This window comes from Nannobrachium achirus (assembly GCF_963921795.1).
Source record: "Nannobrachium achirus genome assembly, chromosome: 20".
Lineage (NCBI taxonomy): Eukaryota > Metazoa > Chordata > Actinopteri > Myctophiformes > Myctophidae > Nannobrachium > Nannobrachium achirus.
This window is the reverse complement of record NC_137827.1, coordinates 49,417,218-49,439,167: the sequence shown is the minus strand read 5'-3', so window position 1 is coordinate 49,439,167 and position 21,950 is coordinate 49,417,218. Positions and strand designations below refer to the sequence as shown.

Here is a 21,950-nt window from a genome sequence, read left to right as displayed (position 1 = left end):
AGATCACCATATATGGTAATTAAACGGACATTCTGTGGGACAGGAAAAACCTGTTCATTCTGGCCTGGAGTGACCATATATGGACATAAGGTAACATACTTTGTGTTTTTGAAAAACCCTGTTCATTCTGGACTGAGATCACCATATATGGTAATTAAACGGACATTCTGTTTTTGAAAAAGCCTGTTCATTCTGGACTGAAATAACCATATATGGGCTTGATACACACAAAGCCATTCATTGGAAGCGGTTTTCACCGCTTCAAAAACAGTTGTAAACAAAAACAACAATGAAAAATAAAAAGGTACCGGTATTTACAAAGAAGGGTCAGGGGGAGGATAAGGTTAGGTTTATTGTTACCAGCTTAGAGTGGCAGCCGCCTGTAAGTTGGTTTTCAGAGCGGTTTTGGTATAGCAGAAGAACGAATTTGATCCTTTGTTTGAGTTGACTCTAGGTTGAACACGGTTTGGTGCTGCCTCTGGTGTTGTAATTGATGACATCCTTGACGTTTTGGAAGTATTTACAAGTATCTTAGTGGTGTAATGTATCTTGTACACTAGGCCCATTGCAAGATGCTGTACTCTGTCATCTACTTTGAGCCACCCCACGCTAGACTGGTGAGTAGGGGTGAGGTGAGTCAGGGTAGGAAGCAGGACCCTAATTAGATTGTTTGTGCATTTGATTCCATTTGTACACTTTCAGAGTTAAGATGGATTACGAGTTTCATTCATTGACTCTCAATCGTTTTCATTTCAGTTTGATAAGCATTAGTCCGACTCCACAGACCCCCATTTTCACTTTTTTTTTTTTTTTTTTGCTCTGGGTCAATCTAAACTGTAAAATCCTCTCGTGCGAGTCTGTGTTTTTTTCTTTTTACAGCACATGCACCTGTCAAGAAGGAGAGAGAAAAATAATTCAAGAGTAGCTTACACAGTATGTCTACAGTCATGTTATCAACATGGATCTGTCCCATTTAGCGCCACCAGCAGGCCGATTTTTAAAAACACATTTTTGGACACTGCTCCTACAGATTTGGGCCTAAAATCAAGCAAAGCGGTACACAGTATCTCTAAAGTCATGTCATCAACATGGATCTGTCCCATTTCCCATATTCCCTCCTGATTGCCTACCATTGCCTTCTAAAGTTTGTGTATGCGACCTGACGGTCGCTTATCTCCCGATTAGGGAGTCTTACTGGTATAATAGGTTGACTTGCTATGAAAAGGGTAAACTAACTCTGTGCCTCACATTGATGTGTCACCATCTGACACTCACTGTCCAGATTAGGGACGGCCCTGTCTGTTGTTTATCACATATTACTGTGGAAATGATTTGGTTGCAAGTGGTTGTAAGTTACAAGTCGTCGTGTTGCTAATCATCGGACTGGACTGGGCTTAACAATCATCGGTCTCTGACGTGGTCCAGATGTGACAGATCTGACCCCTACATTCCAATCCAATCCAACAGATAACTCCATGTGATCATCATTTCCTAATAATAATGATGACTCACCCAAGGAATCTGGTACACCCAGAGCATTGTATACAGAGAGAGTCGCGCCACCTCCGTTCCCTTCATGGGGCCAGGTCTTCAACATACACATCTATTGGTGAATAGTGACATAGCGCAAAGCGGAAGTTTACAGAATGCATTGGAGTCTATGAGGGTAAAGTGACATTTCGAGTTACATCATGAACCACGTGACTGGCGCTGTTTCTGACCCCGCATTGGCAGAACTCTCTTTACAAGGCTCTGGGTACACCATTCTTGAGATTGTAACTCCCTTTTTCTGTGGGCATTTCTTGACCTCAGACTTCCCAGTAACTGATAACATTGACACGTCATCAACTCACCATAGGTCACCAGGTGATTTAGTGCAGTGTTTCTCAACTAGTGGTTGAGAAAGAATAAAATAAAATACAAATGCTTGGGTCTGGACCACATGCAATACCTTCACGGACAACCAGTTGAAAATCTCTGATATAGTTTAATGGATAACAGAAAAATTCATATAGTTTAACACTGCTCAAAGGCATCGCTCACTTCACACTGTGTGTGATTTTTACCTAGATTTAATGTGCGAGCACTCACTGAGCAGCAGGTACAAACCCTACTGTGTCTTGTTATCCGACTTCACTTCCTTCTCTATTCTTTATTCTTATGACCATTTTTGGGGGGTGCAAACCGCTCCTACATTTCACTTTGTGTGTATGAGTACGGATCTCTATGTATGGATAGCCAAAATGTATTAGTACAGATGATCCGTGCTCATACAAATAAAGTAACTGACGTCACAGACAGAACGGCCCATACAAGGAGATATGCACGTGTGTCGTGTTTGCGACTCTCACTTCACACAGGTGCGATTATTTAAACTACATTACATTACATTACACAGCGTTGGGGGCTGGGGGAGAAAAATCCTTTTGAGTATAAGTGTGTTTCAGTGTCCCAAGGGATAAATAATCGATTATAACGTCACTATCGGACATTGTAAAGTAAAGCCCTGCTTCATCATACAAGGCTGTTGCAGAAAACTAGTGAAAACAGCAGATCTACAAGCACACAACGCCTCGCGACGCGACTATCAGTTGGCTAACTGATAGTTTAGATTTCACCCAGTTCCTGTGGGCTTTCCTCTACAGGCTTCCAGCTTAAAAGAGTGATGCTGGTGATTCTTGGAAGAGGGGGAGAGAGGGGAGTCCCATTTCCTAACATTCACCACAATCAAAGACGTTGCACTTCAGAAAATCTTCAAAGTGTGAGAACTACTGATTTAGAGGGCATTTTACGGGCCTCAAGTCAGGTTATGGCATAATAAATAATTAATTGTACAACAAATAGTGACATAACAGTACATGTCAAAATGTGATGCTTTACTATGTTTTAAACTGTTATTTAAAATATTTAAATATACCTCTATAATGAGTCCCAGCCCTAGTATATACGTATAAATATGACCAAGTTGAATTTATTTATGTCTGTCTGTCTGTTTGCCCTTTGATTCATTAAGATGAACTTTCAAGATTTTACAAAAACGAGTTTATTATAGTAAGATAGTATGGTGTCACGTGAAACTTGACCAATCATGGAGATTGGTCCATTTATAATCTGGTTGGCTGAAATGTCAAGTGAAATCCTGTTAACTACTGTGTACTGAAAATAGTCCTTACAAAGGAAGAGAGGGGAGAACATGGAGCACAGGTCTAGGGCAGGATCCAATGATTTACTTGGTTCTCTTAACCTAAGATGACCTAGATATGCTGGCAGCTTCACGTCAGATATTCCATCATCACCAACTCCTACAGTATATCCTGTTTATCCAGCCGAAGCACGTTCATCGGGTGGTTTTTCCCTGGGAAATTACAGCGTGATGTGTTGTCTGTCTCTTTCAGCGTAATCAGTGTTCCAACCTGTCCCTTTATCCTCATTAGCCTCAGACTATCATACTTGCTGTTTATGGTTCTCAAACTTTATTTCAAGGACCCCCAGCTTGGTGTGCATAATTAGAATTAAAAACAAATGTAATATTGTCTATGTATCGGCGATGCATCCTGGTGAAATATCTGGCAGTGTGTGATCCCTTGTCGGTGATCTGTCGGTGATCAATCTTGTCGGCGAAAACCACAACGAGCCGATTTCAAGAAAGTCAATCGTTCAGTGTGAAATACTCTAATGATCTGATGCCTCGCCGACCACGCAAAATCGTGCAGTGTATTCGAGCCCTTAGACCAGAGATTCTCTTCGTGTCACCTCCCAATTTCAAATGTATTTGGCCACGGACCCTCATCTGAAAATGTTTTGTGCCAGGGACCCCCAGAAGAGAAGATTTGCTCAAAATCTTCCGAACATTTTCAAGACTTTTCAAACATAGCAGAAGCTCACAGTGTGTCACTGTTTTTTTTGGATAATGCCAACGCATAAATGGATAAAGTGGTTATAATGATTGCGACGCTGTATTAACACATTTAGGACCCCTGGGTTGTCCCCGGACCTCACTTTGAGAACCACAGCATCAAAGCACAGACTCTGGGAGTGTTTGTACACACTAGAGCAGCGGTTCTCAAACTACAGTATGGGTCGCGACCCAAAGTGGGGTCGCGGGAAGGTGCCGTTGGGGTCGTGTGAGGTCGTTCCCACCAACCATCTATACTATAATTTTGCGAATGTCTGTCTGAGTGAGTGAGTGTCTGTCACAGCGTTTCTCCTCAGTGGCTGGAGCAATTGATCTGAAATCGCATCACCATTAGCATATGAACACACCTGACATAACTGTGAAGCCCGTTTGTCACTTTCACAAATCGTATGCTGTATATTAGCATTTTTATGCTGTATCTATATCTATTCTGCATCTAGCTTGAGGCACATCTATTCTGCATCTAGCATGAGGCAAAATGTTTAACCAGCTCTGTGTGTGTGTGTGTGTGTGTGTGTGTGTGTGTGTGTGTGTGTGTGTGTGTGTGTGTGTGTGTGTGCAGGCAGGCGGGTGTGTGTGCAGGCGGGTGGGCGGGCGGGCTGGGGGGGGGGGGGGGGGGGACAGTATCTCTGTAGCCATTAAACGAAACGGGTTTCTTACATTGATGCTCCTACAGTACATCATGCAAGCACCAGTTAAAGTTACTTTCCATCCCTCATATACTGTGTGCACAGTGCACATCCCATAACCCACACACTGCACATCATTTTGGAGCTCATATCTTTGAACGGGTAAGGGCTAGTAGAGTTAAAGCGACCAACATGAAGAGGACGGCCACTTGACTACACACTCCGTCTCCAACACCGAAGGAGAAGCAGAACACAAGACACACACAAGCCCCTGTACAGGCTGAGGCACTCACTGTTCAAACACGAATTACTTAAAAGAGCTATAGTCAAGTTTTTCTTGAAAAACGGACGCTAAAATAAAAATAATGTTTCGAAAATATTTTATAAAAAAGATTATATATTTTTTTTCGAAACATTATTTTTATTTTAGCGTCCGTTTTTCAAGAAAAGGTTGACTATATATAGCTCCTTTAAGAATTATGTTCAATATGAGCAAGTGGCTAATAGAAGAGCCTTTTGTGGCTGTTTTTGTTACTCCGAGAGCAAGAGGGTACAAATACATGGACCACGGGTCAATTTGGTCCCATCTGTACCCTCGTAGAGTTAGATTGCGTGAGCGAGCGGGGAGATCATTCTCACAGACAGACAACCAAACAGTTACCAACAGCTGTGTCACAGACTCGTAATTGAGAAAATCGCCATGGCCAAAGATAAAATCTAGAGTTGCCCGGATTATTAAGAAACTCTGTACTATATTTTGCACAAATAGGCCCATCTTTCCACCTGAGATACGATAGGCTATATGTCACGGAGAAATATCCGACTGAAAATAACGTTATACTTGACGTTTAACCACTTGAACCCCAGCATCCCTATTCTGTTCACCAGAAACATTAGTGAACAAACTGAAGATAAAAGAATAACTTTTTGATAAAAGATGGGAAAAATGGTTGATGTATAGATTCAGAAGAGGTGAACTGCTGATGTGAAGGTGACGAAAGTGTAAACCCCAATGTTATATATTTCTTTCTGTCTGTGTGTGTTTTGTATGTGTCTCTTTTTGTTTTATTAGTGTCTTTGTGACTCTTAATGTGCAATCTTTAATAAAGACGAAGTTAAAGAAAAACATTTAGTGAAGAGTGTTGGCTGTAGATGGAAAAATAACTCATCAATAGTACAGTGCAAATCAGGTCTTTACTAAGTATAGTGAAGTGATATTAATGTATAGATATCGATGAATTCCAAATATTATCATATTATTCTGAGGCACCCCTTGACTGGCATCACGGCACCCAATTTGGGAAACCTCGCACTAGAGGCTGAAAAGCACAGTGTTTACCTGATATCAGGGTAGTGGTCCACTAGAGGCTGAAAAGCACAGTGTTTACCTGATATCAGGGTAGTGGTCCACTAGAGGCTGAAAAGCACAGTGTTTACCTGATATCAGGGTAGTGGTCCACTAGAGGCTGAAAAGCACAGTGTTTACCTGATATCAGGGTAGTGGTCCACTAGAGGCTGAGAAGCACAGTGTTTACCTGATATCAGGGTAGTGGTCCACTAGAGGCTGAAGGTTGTTCTTTATGTCCCTCTTGTTCCTCTCTCCGATGATGTCACTCAGGTGGTCTCCCACTGGGTGCAGCCATTCATGGGTGGACTTCTGCAAAGTGGACGTTAAACCACTTAATGGTTGACGGGAGTCCCGCAGGGCTCTATACAGCATTAGTGACGTCAATATTAATGTGACACGATGCAGTGACATTTACTAAAAGATATGATGCACCTGGTCGATGTTGACTTGACACTTCAAAATGTCCTAAGCTGGGTGCTATTAAAGTCCTCTCTTGTAGCCACTAGTGGAAAGTAACTAAGTACATTTATTCAAGTACAATTTTGAGTTACCTTTACTATACTATTTTTCTAAACGTTATACAGTACTTCTATTCCACAACATCTTTATAGATACTTTGTAGATTTACATTATTATTATGATTTTATACTTACTTACTCCAAAATATCCGATCTATCTCTGCGATTCTCAAAACCTTTTGAGTACTTTTACTTTTTACTTACTAAGTATTGATGCCATTACTTTTGTACTTTTCACATTTTGAATACAGGATTTTTACTTGTAACAGAGTATTTCTACATTGTGTGTTATTGCTACCGTAACAAAATCTGTGTACATCTTAAACCAATGCTTGTAGCCTATATTCCTCTGGTGATTGGATGAGGATGTATACTGAAACTGCTCTTTTTCCTCGTATACTGAAACTGCTCTTTTTCCTCTTTTATGTGTACAGCCCCAAATCTTCCCCAAACCATTCTTTTATTTGTATTGCCACACATCTTCTCCAAACCATACATAGAGTGAAACATATCAACGCTGTCAGACAAAAACCTTGTACAGTATCTTCATAATTCATACTTTTTTGTTTTCATAATTTCTTTTTACAATAATGCCCTATTTAAGACTTTGTGACACAAAGAGACATCACAATACATTGTAGATCATTTCGTTTTTATTATTTCTGCCTACAACGAGTAATTACGTACCCAAAATAGGATTAAAGTGGTTAAGGTTGTCTGTGAGTTTTATAAATATCGACCCGATGAAAAGTATTAAGAGCTTGTGACTAAATAATAACATCATTGGATCCACTGGAACGCATGTTATTTTCTTTTGATTTCCTAAAAAGCGTGGACATACAAGGTTTCCGCGACAGCGACAACATAATAGAAAGTGAAGTGTTATTACCATATCCTCAAACAGCTCCCTGAGCTTTGCCCACTGAGAACGAATCTTGGCCGCCGCTCTCTCGTGCTTCCTGTTCTTGCACGAGTAGTTATTTTTCATCAGCTGCGACACGTATTCTCTCACCACGTGCAAATGTAATGTGTTCACCAGCGTCTGTTACCAGAAAAACCAAGAATAACAAAAACTTAAATCATCATGTGGACACAATAACAGGATATAAAAAGAAAAGGTGAATTGATGTTATTCCTCTATCGCATGATTGACCGCCCACAACTCACCTCTACCACTTTGTATCCGGCTATTAGTTTAGGCCTGTTGCCTAAATAAACATGTTTTCCATTCACAGCGACAACAGTTCAAGAGCTCAAGTAGACCCCTGGGAATTTCATTTCTTTAATTAAGATCGGTATCAGGAAGTAAATAAGGATTTCCATTGAGGGATACCAATGTACAGCAGGTATGTACATTACATTACAATATTCATCACTCTTTCCCAGAATTCCTCCTCACCTTAGAGGGGAACCGGAAAAGGAGTGTATTTGCTGACCTAGCGGGACAGGGCGAAATTTAGCCCAGTCTCCTCCTGGCTTGTTGGCCTGATGGAGATAACTACCATCAATCACAAGTCTTTGGCTGTGGTTGAGGCTTGTCTACATAATGCAATGCAAATCAACACAACAAATCCTAATCTGCGATTTGTGAAACGGTGTGAAAGGACATCCCCGCAGACTAGCGCTGTGTTTCATAAACAATTAGCAATACTATACAGCCAACCAGTTGAAGAAATTGCACATATTTTAACCCTTTGCTTTTCAATAAATATCCGAGATCATTAGGGTTTTCTGAGAGATTCAACATGCATTTTATTGCTAGTTCTGCCACTTCGAATATTCTTTAATTTTAAAATAAGAATAACTAATAACCAAAAATGGGCTACAAGCTGCGGCGTGTTGTAAGATTCTAGAGCAGGGGTCTTCAACAGGGGGTCCGGGACCATATTCTGAGAACTGTTGCCAAAAATAGCAGATCTACAATCTCACAACCTTTTAGATCGGCTATTTTCGTCGAAGAGTTTGGTTTAGAGGGGAAAAAGAGCAGACTAATACAGAGTAAAATGTCAAGTTTATTAGGTAATGACGGCTCAAGTGGTTAAATATCTGAAAACACAAATTGACATGAATCCAAAATACACTGACGATTGTGCTGTCAAACGATGAAACTATATGGAATCTATGAAAAGGTTGTGGGGGTCCCTGCTTCATCTCTCTCTCAACTAAGGGGTCCTTGGGCTGAAAACGTTGAAGACCCCTGTTCTAGAGACTAGTCTATTTTCAGCATGCCACATGTTTCCATAGAAGACATGGTGACTTCTATGGCATCCAAACGACTGATCCATGCAATCTCAACACAATTTATACCACAGACTAAATATCATTTGATGAAGACAAAGAGGGAGTCAACAGCTCAGTATTTTTCTTTTTTATTTCTTTGCTAAAACACATGAGTACTAAAAACCCGAACCTGACCTGAACTCTATTCCCGATCCAGGTCTTTGGGATGGTTTTCCACCCTACCAGGATGTAAGTACTGTAGTTAAGACTTGGTGGGACACAAAACCACCAGTGACAGGCAATCACTAACAGAACTATCACTGGCTTTCTCAACCAATCTCAATGACGAATTAGCGAAGGTTGGCTGGTAAGCTGGGGAATTCATCAGCTATTGTATCAAGTTAAATTAGTGAAAGTTGGCTGGCAGGCTTGGGAATTACCGGGAATTGTGTCAAAGGGGCCATAAAAGTCATTTCCTGCTCTGCATGTTCAGGCCTTGCGTAAGGATCCTTCTCTGGAAGCCCACGCAGTACATAAATGATATAGTGTAATTGGCGAGGACTGTATCCTGCCAAGTCTTCCCTCAAGGAGTTGAAAAACATACCGCAATAAACTCTCTGATAAGATAATGAAAATGTGAAAGCCTTAAAGGGATAAAAAAGGAGGAGAGCGGGCGTAAAAACTGGGTACTTTATTTCATAATAATAAAAGCCAACATGTTTCGACCTCTCTGGGTCTTCATCAGGGCATATATGAGGTGCTCGGATCTGTCCTCTTTTGTTCAAGTTTTATCCCACTGATCCTAGTAGCACCCACTACACGGTTTAAACTTTGCCGTTACCTCCTTTGAGCACCTAGTTTCTCTTGTTCATCGCCTTAAAGGGATAGTTCACCCAAAAACATTCTATTGATTACTCACCCCGTGGAGACTTAAATTCATGGATATATTTGTTGTTTTTGTCGCATTCCTAAGCCAATAATTTGATGACCAGAAGACACAAAGAGCCAGCTTTGTTCCTTATGGAGACACAAAGAGTCTCCTAAAATAATTGGCTTAGGAAAGCGAAGAAAAAAAAAAGAAAAAAAAACTTTAACACTGAGATGTTGAAAACATTCTTAATTTCATTGCATTTTTTAATATTGTAAAGGGAACAATTCTCCCAAAACTCTTTATTCATGTGTCTAATTTCAGTAAGTAAAGATGTGAGGAAATATGGAAGCACTTGGTGAAGAGGTTTACACATAATGTAACATTGACATATCAACGTTTGGCCCATTATCAATATTATTATTTCACAGTGTTCCTCACCTGTACATAAGGAGGTCTCATGAGAGCACAGTTCTGGGAAAGAGTCTCTGTTCGCTTATAAAGCTGTTGGAAGTCATCATCATTGGTGAGCCACTTCCTGGTCATCATCCTCCTCTGGTAGATCTGAAAAACACAGTGATTAGCACACAGCGTCTGTAACCCTCAAGCATCTTAAAGTTCTTTGAACTTGGAACTTTTTTCTGTGGCGGCTGAAATGGTTTAAGATGTTAAGAGTAAGCGAATGACAACACACCTGTTACGACATTCAAGGAATGCAAACGGCAAAGCATATCGTCGTTGTCGAGTGGAAACCTTGTATCTCCAAGTTTGAAATTTCACAAAGTAAAGCCCTGCTTCATCATATGGCCGTCGCACAAAAGTAGTGAAAACAGCAGATCTACAAGCACACAACGCCTCGCACCGCGAGGCGTTGTGTGCTTGTAGATCGGCTGTTTTCACTAGTTTAAATCATTTTTAAAATGAAAAATGCAAAACGAACGGTTTTGGACATACAAGGTTTTCACCCGACAACGACGATATAGTTATTGCTCTTAGATTGCCGGTTTCCAGACATTTGCCCACAGAACCAGGTTTCAGGTTCAGAGGATGAGAAAATGATTAGAGGAATAAGCAGTAAACTGTTCTTCAACCTACCTTGACATCATTCTTGTACTGCTCCTCCAGACCTTGGCCCAGGCACCCTATGAGCCAGTCAACCTCTTTGTTAAAATTGTCTGCTTGATCTGGACTGGTGTCCCTGTAGTTATCCATGTACTCTCTGGGGAAAGAGAAACAGGGGAAATGTAAGGTCTGAGGTGATTGAGGGTGACATGTTGATATGTTCAGTTTACTAGAAGATCAGAAGACTTCTCAAACAAAATGTTTGACAGCACATAAAACAAGATGTGGTTTCTGAGGTCTATGGTAGACAAATGATTAATGGACACTTTTACATAATTCATCCAGTGTATTTTAGAGATATTGAATGATATGAACATTTTACTTAAATAAAATCCCCCCCCCCCCCCCCCCCCCTCAAAATCGTTTGATTTTTTTTTTAAACGGCCGTCGATGCCGTCAGCGACGGCAGCAAATCTGGACAGCCTGTTTCGAGAACCCGTGGGATGCTTTTAACCTCCACCTTCCCAAAACCAGAGAAAGACACAACGGTCAGAAATGGGACTTTGTGAGGATAGAAGGTGCTAGTGGGACCCCAAAAAAGGTTTTAAAATAGGAAAAGTGAAATTTCATGGTGTATCACCTTTAAAGTTCCCCCCATAATAAATAGATAGATATTTGAACATACATTCCTAGTTGGCACTTTTAGTGCCCACTCTTTGAGACTTTAGGACATGGGCAAACACACTTTGGGCAAACACAAACAAACATTGTATGCACTCTTCCAGCAGGCCAAGGAAGACACTCCAACTGAAAACATTCTCTTCTGCCTCATGGTGACGCTATACCAGGCCACTTTATGTTTTGGCACACAACTCTCGAACCGTAGCCGTAGTTTGTGACTTGTACGATCAAAAAACGTTTCCCCCTGGATTCCTTGGATCCTGACCCAATGCCACATATATATAGGTCTCGCCCATTTCTGGCTAAGTAGATTTTCTGCAAAACACACTTTTTGTTACTACTACTACTAAATACTTTGTTAAACACTCATACAAAACAGTAGACATTATGTCTTCCAAAGTTTATTTTACAAAAAAAACACCATAACTCAGGGATGTAGTATACTCCAGCAAAAATTGTAAACACACATTGAGCCTCTAAACGACAGAAAGCCATAAAGCTATTTTCGTTCTCGCAGGGAATAATTTTCGGGGAATACAATTGTGGAAGGGCCTTATTTCTTACAAAAAATGCCATAACAGGAACACAACAGCCATCAATCAACCCCAAATTAGAAGTGCTCGTATCTTGGTGACTGTCTGCAACCCATGACGTACACAGCCAAGCTATGCAACCCAGCATGGTGGAGTTAAGTGCTGACAGATCCCCACCAGGAATGTGTTTTGTTCTTTTTAAATGTGAAGTGGAATATGTTCTGAGGCTGTTGTCGCGGTCAAAGTGTCTTGTGAGACAGATGACGTATATTATATTGTATTGCTTAGTCACAATTAATCTAAAGGCAAATGTACACAAGTGGAGAATACATATTAACACCAGTATGATTCCCTAATCGGGACATAAGCGACCGTCAGGTCGGCAACCTCATGGTGGCGCTAGAAGAGGGGCATGTGAGAAATCAGGGGCGGATGTTGTGGTTTGGCAGCCAAGGAGTGTGTGTGCAAAGTTTGGCATGGATAGGGGCAACAGTGCCGGAGATAAGAGTAGGGCCAAAAGTTTGATGTGACATGGCGGATAGACTGACTGACTGACAGACAGCCGGTGGAGCTTTTCATAGTATTTAACACTAGTAAGACGCCTCAGGGCGACAAGGTCGCGCCAATTCTTGGCCATCTGGCCAGTGATGTATATCAGACCAGTTACCCATATATGCAGACCCCTGATACCCATATATGGAGATCCATGTACTGTACTGTATATGGAAATATGCTGTGAGAGCCCAAACATGCTTACTCAGTTATTCATTAAGTGAAAGTCCTTTGACATCTAATCCTTTTATGCCCATACATGGAGATCCCTGTCTGTAGAACCAGCCACACAGATATGGGCTGTCTTGACCATCTGTCTTGGCCATATACTGTATGGATTCTGTTAGATGGTTTTGTGGCCGATGTGGACTCCATATACGGGCATTCCCAAATGAGGTCCTGTTACATATGGACTTAATATTGATGACATCAGGGAACTCCATGTAGGGCATAAAGGGATCCTGTTAGTGTGACATCACAGCGAAGCCAGAGTGTGATGTCAGAGCGGCAAACCCATTCTGTTAAGAGTGGTTCCACTGACATCACAGTGACATCAGAGCGTGATGTCAGAGCGACAAACCCATAGTAGAACCACAGTGTCAGGCGTGACAGAGATACATACATACATATGGACAAGCTGTGACCGTTCACATACTAATCTGCCACCTACGGTCGCAATAATATATGTTTATACTATTAACTAGGTTTGACATCACAAACTCTATGGGCCATCTGACCTAGAAATCTATATTTGGGCATAGATGACTCATCGTGACCTCATCACACGTCGACCGCACGTGTGACGTGCGGTCGACCGCACGTGTGACCGACGGACGGCCGGTGGAGGTTTTCATACTAAACTGCGACCTTACGGTCGCAATAATGACATGTAGCAAACAAAGTGGTGGTTCCCTGCAAGTGCACATGACATCTGCTTTTTATTCTAAACTGACAGAGCCCATAGGGCAGGTTTATAGTGTTTGCGTTCCCTTTCTCTGAGTCATAGACAGTAAAAGCATTTCACATACACAGCCCCGTTTCCCTTAAAGCACGTGACCCACTACAGTGCCACGCTGCGGGGGTTTCCCTCTCAAGGGACTGACTCTGAAATAGACACAGCTCTGTGCACTTCAGATACACAACCCAGTCGAAGATAAGTTGTGTTGAGCTTGTTCATTTGATTTCTGACCCAAGAGCTGTAACTCCTTAAGTTAGTTTTCTGTCTATTGTTGGTACTGAAGTAGAAGTGTGTTTAGTAGAATTGATGAATGTAGCTTGTGTTGATATAACTTTTATCTATGCATTTGTTGTATTGTTGTTGATGTACTGACATATTATCTTGCTTATTATATTATACCAGCTTATTGTAAGTGGCTTTGGAATTAAAATGCCTAAACTGTAAACTGTATCTAAGCCCTTCAACGCATTTGTCTCACTCAATGCACTATTACAGTACATTCATTGTTTTCGTTTATAATCATAATGAGTAAATAGTTACTGAGTAATGTGCATTAGTAATGTATTACTTTCTATATTGTTAATTCAGTGTATTGTAATGCACCAAACAAAGAGGACGAAATTCCTTGTACAGTATAATAATATTATCTGGAATTTATATATTGCTTTTCTGAGTACGCAAAGTTGCTTTACAAGTGTGAGGGGGGCTAGGGGGAGAGGGTAGGTAACAGCAACAACTTTATTAGGGGGGAAAAATAAGATAGGAAAGTGCAATAAGAGAACAATAAGACAATAACAAGAGTTGATACAAGGTCAACTGGGGAAGGCAATTGTAAACAGATGGGTTTTGAATGTAGTGAGGGAGGGGGAATCTCTGACGGGTTTGGGGAGTTCGTTCCGAGGGTGGGGGTGGGGACGGCCACAGAGGAGGCAAAAATATCTGGAAATAGAATTATTTTGGATTCCAATGCAGATCCTGACTTTGGAGAACCCTTGCCCACCAATGACCAATGTTTTGACGGATAGTTTGGGGGAAAAATATTGAAATCAATCTGGAAAACGTAGTCAACTGTATAAGCAAATCTATAAAAAAAACAAATGTAACTTTTTTAGATGGTATTGTCTCTGTCGGGTGGAAACCTCATATCTCTAAAACTGTAGCTTTTCAGGATTCAAATTCAAAAACAGTCAAATAATCAGCTCAAAACACATGGCTTTACAATGCTTTACAGTGTTGTTACCTCTGAGGTATTCTGGAATGATATGTCGAAACAAAAGGGGAAAAAATGCATATTTGTATCCTGTGTGTGTTGAGCATGATGTCATTAATGTGGACAACAACATACGTAATTGCCAATACTGATCTCGTTAAAGAAAAAAGAAAAAAAAAAAGGTCATACGATGAACCTGGCCAGGTGGTTGAGACCAGTGTTGTTTTTGACAGCAAATTTTGATTTAGTTTTATTCATAGTCTTTTTAATAAAATGTCATTTAGTTTTAGTCATAATTTAGGCACCTGAAAAGTTTTAGTTTTAGTCAAATTTTAGTCGTCTAAATATCATGAGATTTTAGTTGACTAAATCTACAGTTGATTTAGTCAACTAAAATGTATTTTGGCAGGCCTTGATGACATCGTAATGACTGATTTTACATTTGGTTGCATGCTGAAAATAGCCGATCTACAAGCTCACAACACGTCGCAGCGCGACGCGTTGTGAGCTTGTAGATCTGCACGCAACACCTGACAGCAACCAAACATAAAATTACTCTTCTCCACTAGTCCCTCCCTAACGTTTTAGTCTAGTTTTTATTTTGTTGACGAAATTTTCAATATATCTAGTCTTAGTTTTAGTCATCACAGCTTAGTTTTTATTTCGTTTTTATTTCGTTTTCGTCAGTGAAAAAAACGCAGTCGACAAACATTTTTCGTCATAGTTTTAGTCGACGAAATCAACACTGGTTGAGACACTTACTTTAAAGTGATGAAGCTGTTGATGTATGCTATCTGGTATTCAGTCCAGAGAGGAGTGGGGACATCGCCACAGCTGCAGCAGCGTCTGAACTCTGCCTCGAACCTACACATTGAATACATTCATCAACAGTGGTGTAAAGTGGGGCGCCCGCTGGCCTAGTGGTCAAGGCGCATACCACATACTAGGCTATGATGCCTGCTGGCGTCGCCGTTTCAATTCCCGATCCGGACGACCTTTGCCACATGTCATTCCCCATGTCTCTCCCCATTTCCTGTCAGTCTACTATCCTATCAAATAAAGGCATAAAAAGCCCAAAAACAAATCTTTAAAAAAAGAAAAACAGTGGTGTAAAGTACTTTACTTGAGTATTTCCAATACTTTTACGTATAATTACTCCACTCCATCCCGGATCCAAATATAGTACTTTTACTCCACTACATTTGTTTGAAAACTTTAGTTACTGGTTACTCACAAAGCGTCACTATGTGACATGTTGTGAGCTTGTAGATCTTTTCAAACTTTTTTTGGAACAATCTTGAGCATTTTTTATGGTTTGCAATTAAATATGTATTTCTTATAACTTGCCCTGCAAAAGAAAAAAGTCAAACATTGTTCATAAAATGTATTCATGCCAATTCTTTAATGATGACAATCTGTCTCAAATGGACACAATAAAGGAACACAGCTCTTCAATATAATGTACAGTGAAAACAGTATTACTCATCAACTAAAGGAGGAGTCAACTTTCTCGTTGCCCAAAACAAAAGCCAACAATCATGTGGTTTTTAGTTTGGAAATCGAAATTTCCTGTTTTCTGCCGTTTAACCATCATCTTTTATTGTCAACTGACTGTCTCGTGTCTGACGAAAACTACAGTAGCACTATTCAGTTTGTCTCTTTGCCTTTGGGAATTTAAAGACAAGAGTATTCTCAGATTCCAGGGAGGGGAAATTACTTTTATTGCATCACCCAGCAGCACCCATGCCCCTTAGCTGGGCGTAGTGTCTATGGCCCTCTCTGCTATGGCACCTATCTATTACAATACTCCTGTAAACTATAAACAGTGAAAGTCTACTTTTGTGGTGCTGTAGCTGTACATACCTCTTTGGAAAGTGTTTCAACTCTTCGAAGCAGGAATAGCCTACTTTCATTTCCAGCTGTTCATCAATTTTTCTGGAGTTTGTTAAATTGCTCTTCACAGTCTGCAGAAAGAATGTGTTGCTTAATAATGTAATAATGTCAGGACCTGTGTAGGATGAAGACTAGGTAAAGTATTTAAGCATCTTTGTTGCCCCCAAGTGGCTATATAACCACATTACACTGTGACATAGGCTGCTGAACAACTAGCCCTGTACAACAGTGAGGATCACAGAAAATCGGAAATGAAAACATTATTGGTATATAAATAATGCATTAACGATTAGTAATTAGAACAATGGAGATTAGATCATTCTGATTCTATTTGGCTAATAGACGGTCTGATGCTGATCAATAATGATGTACAGGGGTCATCATCTCCATGCTGGCTTGTGGTGGACATTTTTTTTTTCATGGATATACAAAATGAGTGGACAATAATATTACCAGAAACACATGAAGAGCAAGCCCTGAATGACCATAACTGGTATGTAACTCTGCGAGTGTACAAATGGTACCAAATGGACCCTTACCAAATCCATTTGGTACCATGTGTACGCTCTCAGAGTTATGGGAGATCTTGCTAAAAAATATTTGAGATCCACTAGTACTAGTGGACTCCTAATGTCATATTGTGTCGTGGGTCATAGAGGCCTACATACTGTATTCTGAAGAAAATCTGGAGTCTTATGATAAAAATAAGAACATTACAATGGTGTGTAAAACAGAAAATCTAGGAATTGCCAAGGACAACGACAAGTCTTTGCCACAGACACATTTGTCCGTGTACGGGCATATTGATGACCCCTGGCGCCATTTGGGTGTATTCACATGCATACATAAACATATGAGAACAGAATCAACAGTAGCGTACCGTCCAGATATCCATGGGGAACTGGGAGCATAGGAAGTTGTCCTTGTTATCCGGCGGCCTGTCACTAGTGTCATTACTACGCAGTGGCGTCCTGTCCTTCCAAAACTCCTCATATTCCAGGTCTATCATTTTGCCCAGTGCTGAATGCATGTCCTCCTAACAGATGCATGTGAGGAAGGAGACGGTATAAAGATCTAAAACTCTCAGGAACATAGCCTTAGTAAGAAAACACACTGTGTCATGTTACTTGTCAGTAGAGCTTGACTGATGCCAGGCTCTACTGACAACGTGTTAGGTAGTGTTGTGAGCCTATAGATCTGGGGTTCCCAAACTTTTTTGTCTCAGGGCACCCCATAAATATTTTTTGAATCCGAGGCACCCCATAGCATATCGTCGTTGTCGGGTGGAAACCTTGTATGTTCAAAACCGTTCATTTTGTATTTATCATCTATAAAATGTACTAAACTAGTGAAAACAACAGATCTACAAGCACACAACGCCTCAGATCGGCTGTTTTCGCTAGTTTTGTGCGACAGTCTTGTATGATGAAGCAGGGCAAAAGACGCACACATTTGAAACTTGGAGATACAAGGTTTCTGCCCGACAGTGACGGTATTTTAGTGATGTTGCGAGGAAAACGTTGAGATAATAACCATTTTAGTTAGAACTGACTGAAAATAACTTTGTACTTCAAGTTTGAAATTATACAAAATAATATTTTTTTCAAGTGTCCAAATAAATTCCAAATATTATCAAATGATCTCGCGGCACCCCTGGACTGCTGTCGCGGCACCCCGGGGTGCCCCGTCACCCACTTTGAAAACCCCTGAGTATATAGATCACTAGTTACCAAACCCTCTGGGACATTTGTGGGTTTCCTACATAAAAATTCATGAATCAAAGAAAAATCAAAGAATTCCATAAATTAGTAAACAACTGTTTGACAAGTAGGGAAAATAGCCGATGTACAAGCTCACAACGCGGCACGAAACGACACGTTGTGAGCTTGTAGATCTGCTGTTTTCACCAGTTTGGGAGCCGGGGAAAACGTCTTATCTCTTTTTTGGGTCTTGACCTGAAAAGTTTGGGAACCAGTGCTATAGATGGCTATTTTATGCCAAATGTTCCACCCAGAATAGGCGTGCTGGGGTTCAAGTGGTTAAAGATGAATTAGCATGCATGTGCTTGTACTGTACAACCTCTCACCTGGAGTCTGCGACAGTATCTGTCTTTGAGCTGATCCAGGAAGCCATCCTCCAGGGAGAGGCAAGTGCTCTCCGATTCCATCTCTGGCTGCAGGGACGGGCTACCCACAATCCTCTCACTGCCAGAGAAAAGTTCCACACCTCTCACATACTTTTAAAAACAATCCATCATTTGGTGCCACACTGGCTTGGAGTCATGCAAGATACCAGGGACGTGCAGAGAATGTTAGAGAGGCAGGTGCTGAAAGTTCTAAAAGGGCCTTTTGGTGGAAATATCGAAAATAGCAGGCCTCCTATTTTCGGTGCTTGATACCACACTGAACTAAGCATAATCAAGTCAATACTGGAGATAACGGCATGGATTTCTACACAGAGAGGGCAATTCTTTCAACATAAGAGTGTTTGGACAAGGCAATTCGCTTGCCTTATGGCATGGAAAGAGGGCATTTGCATTTTTTCCACCATAGACAAAACTGCATTCATGGTCTGGAGAGGGCACTTTTTATAGATGGATAAAAGGGCAGGGGCTCAAGCCCCCTTTGATGTCTACTGTATGTGTGCACGTACCAGCAAGATATACAGTTACAGTATGTAAACAAAAGTGTTCAGACTTGCCTTGCCTTGCCTCTCAGATACATTTCACAACAAAGCCATGTTACACTGGCGTGGCTGCATCCAGGATATGTGTAAACAATTTGGTTCAGCTTCGACAAAACATGTTTTTAGAACTCTCTCCTCCTTTCTTCTTTAACATTTTTAAAACAGGCTTAAATTTACACAGGAAAGACCAAAACCTACCATCAATGGGTCACCAAACCCTGTCACCACAGACAGGGATCCCAAAACAAGCTGGTGCACAAATACTTTACTTTGGAAAGTTAGTATGTTGGTATGGAAACCTTGGTGTTAGACAGAAAAATGCACTTAAAGGGTTGTGAAGAGGCTAGCAAGATTGTGGGGTAAAATTCTGTCTGAGTCATATACTGTATATGATGAGCAGGTGCTGAAGAAAGCGTCATCTATTAGAGCAGACTGCTCTCATCCCATAAAAATCCTGAATATCAATTCTTGCCTTTCGGCCAACGGTTAGAGGCCCCTGCAACTAAAAACAACAGGTACTACTGTAATTTTCATTTACTGAATATCTGCTTCCATTCCATCAATAATGGAAGCAGGAGGAAGTAGCCTGCTGTCCAGAATTATGGTGGAGGGAGGATCGTTGTTGGTACACTTATACGTGTGCTTTTTATTACTGGATACCATGTCTATGTCTATGTTCTTGTTTGTGTAGGTTTGCTGCGTTTTTAGAGTCGTATCATCTGCTGTAATATGAATTGCCCAGTTTGGGACATGCTAATAAACCTTGACCTAGACCTTGTTTGTACATTTCGGAAAATCTTCCATTCCCAAGGTGTTCCCTGCATGTGTTCACTAAAGGACACTGACCTCTGGTAGCGGTTGATGATCCAGTCCAGCAGAGCGTAATAGTCCTTCAACTCTGTTACCTGCTGTTGGAGCTTCTTCAGGTGCTGTCCAACATCTCTGTGGTAACACCTCACGTAGGTGCTGAAGACACTGAAGCTGCGCGGATATGACCACCGGAGGTCCTTCTTCACGTACTCCAGGTCCTCCAGGATGGCCTTGCCCAGAAGTCCCAGGTGGACGGCCAGCCAGGAGGCGTTCTGCTCCCTCGTGTCCAAGGGAACGTTCCCCAACTTGGCCTGCACACCTTCGCTCACTGCCTCCCTCCACGCCTCCCTCCAGAAGCCGCCGTGCCCCGCCGCCAGACCGCCAAGGTCCCCCTCCCTCTTCTCCTCCTCCTGAATGACGCGGGCCACGTGCACCAGCAGCTCCTTGTTCCTGGAGCGAAGGGTGTTGGAGTCACGCACGATGGTCTTGATTTTGTCTTTCAGGGCTCCGTACAGGAGGCTGAGGTCCTTCTCCTTCTTGGCAAGCTCCACGGAAGAGACAGCCTCCTCGCCGCCACAACTCCCTTGCTCCTGCTGGAACTCCTGCCGCATGGAGAGGAGGTTCAGATAAGCCTCCTCCAGGACCTCCATGTCTATCAGATGGTTGATCTGCATCACTGGATGGTTAGAAACGAGAAGGAGACCAAAGAGGAACAGAGTAAATAGGAGCAAGGAGTATCAGAGAGAAGGAGAACAAACAAAAGAGAGAGTGGAGAGAAAGGTTTCTCCACGAAGTTTGACAACTATTTTACTGACAGACTTAAAACAGATTAAATGTAATAACATTCTCATTGCACAGAGTTTATCATTTCCTGTTGGGGAAAAACTAGAACTTGTAACCAAAAACTTTATTTATTGTGCTTGCTGTCACTGCAGGTAAATTACCCACTGTTCGCTGAGCTGCCAAGGACATGCGATGGAAAAAAAAAATTTAAACGATCAAACTGTACATCATAACATCAGATTAACACGGTAAAACAGTAATATAGTTCGAAATTCCCCATTAAGAGTAAAGCCACTGACTGGTACATGTATTTACGTTAGTCATGAGATACCATACCTGATTATCTCTGTTGTGAAAACAGAGGAAACTGGTACATGAGGTTAAGGTACAAATGAAGGTTGAAATGCCTCGTCATTATGAATTTGAGCTTACTGTATATCTTACACGAGGAGCCCTAACAATGCTTGTGTTGGGTTAGGTATAGGGAAATTGAAGGACAAGCGTAAATCCTTTCACATGATGTGATCTTTCCTACAGTCTGTCTCTGTTTCACCTGACAGTGGTGTGAGGGGTATCTCCGGAAGTGTGTAAAGTATGTCTGTTTCACCTGACAGTGGTGTGAGGTAGGGCATTCACGAATAGTGATTTTTAGTATTCGAATTATTCGACCTCAAAGTATTCGAATAGTGGAATATTCGACAGGACTGGCCAAACTGTCAAATATTAAGTAAGCAAGAGGCGAACATTGTGAAAATAGCCGATCTACATGCTCACAACGCCTTGCGTTGCGAGGCATTGCAAGCATGTAGATCTGCTATTTTCACAATATTTATCTGCGGAACTGAGTCACATTAAATGTAATACCTACAATTCCAAGTGCTTGTCAGGGTGGGGGTCCCCAGTTCAAATATGTTTATTTTGGGGGTCACGGCCTAAAAAGGATTGAGAACCCCTGGTATAGAGCATTAACAAATTCATCCACCAGGGGCATTGACAACTCATTCTTATGACTTCCTATCTCGCCAAGCTTTATAAACTATATATTTTTTAAAGAGAAAACAATAAAAAAATTATTGAAATAAGCGAATAGTCGACTTCGGTGAATAACGTTGAATAGTGACTTTGATAATCGAATATTCGAATATTTGGTGAATGCCCTAGTGTGAGGGGTATCTCTGGAAGCGTGTATGTCTGTTTCACCTGACAGTGGTGTGAGGGGTATCTCTGGAAGTGTGTATGTCTGTTTCACCTGACAGTGGTGTGAGGGGTATCTCTGGAAGCGTG

The 21,950-nt window shown here is 41.3% G+C and overlaps 1 protein-coding gene across 1 annotated transcript in view; it reads right to left on the bottom strand.

The window, feature by feature from the left end:
• Positions 1 to 21,950, bottom strand: part of exoc3l4 (exocyst complex component 3-like 4) — a 34,690-nt gene that overhangs the window by 3,081 nt on the left and 9,659 nt on the right. Inside the window, exons 5-13 of the mRNA XM_080751218.1 lie at positions 19,920 to 20,559; positions 18,475 to 18,592; positions 17,269 to 17,424; positions 16,359 to 16,459; positions 15,258 to 15,359; positions 10,595 to 10,718; positions 9,941 to 10,063; positions 7,301 to 7,453; positions 6,081 to 6,202 (exon numbers count right to left, since the gene is read on the bottom strand). Coding sequence (XP_080607344.1) covers positions 6,081 to 6,202; positions 7,301 to 7,453; positions 9,941 to 10,063; positions 10,595 to 10,718; positions 15,258 to 15,359; positions 16,359 to 16,459; positions 17,269 to 17,424; positions 18,475 to 18,592; positions 19,920 to 20,559 — 1,639 coding nt within the window. The remainder of the gene's footprint in view (positions 1 to 6,080; positions 6,203 to 7,300; positions 7,454 to 9,940; positions 10,064 to 10,594; positions 10,719 to 15,257; positions 15,360 to 16,358; positions 16,460 to 17,268; positions 17,425 to 18,474; positions 18,593 to 19,919; positions 20,560 to 21,950) is intronic.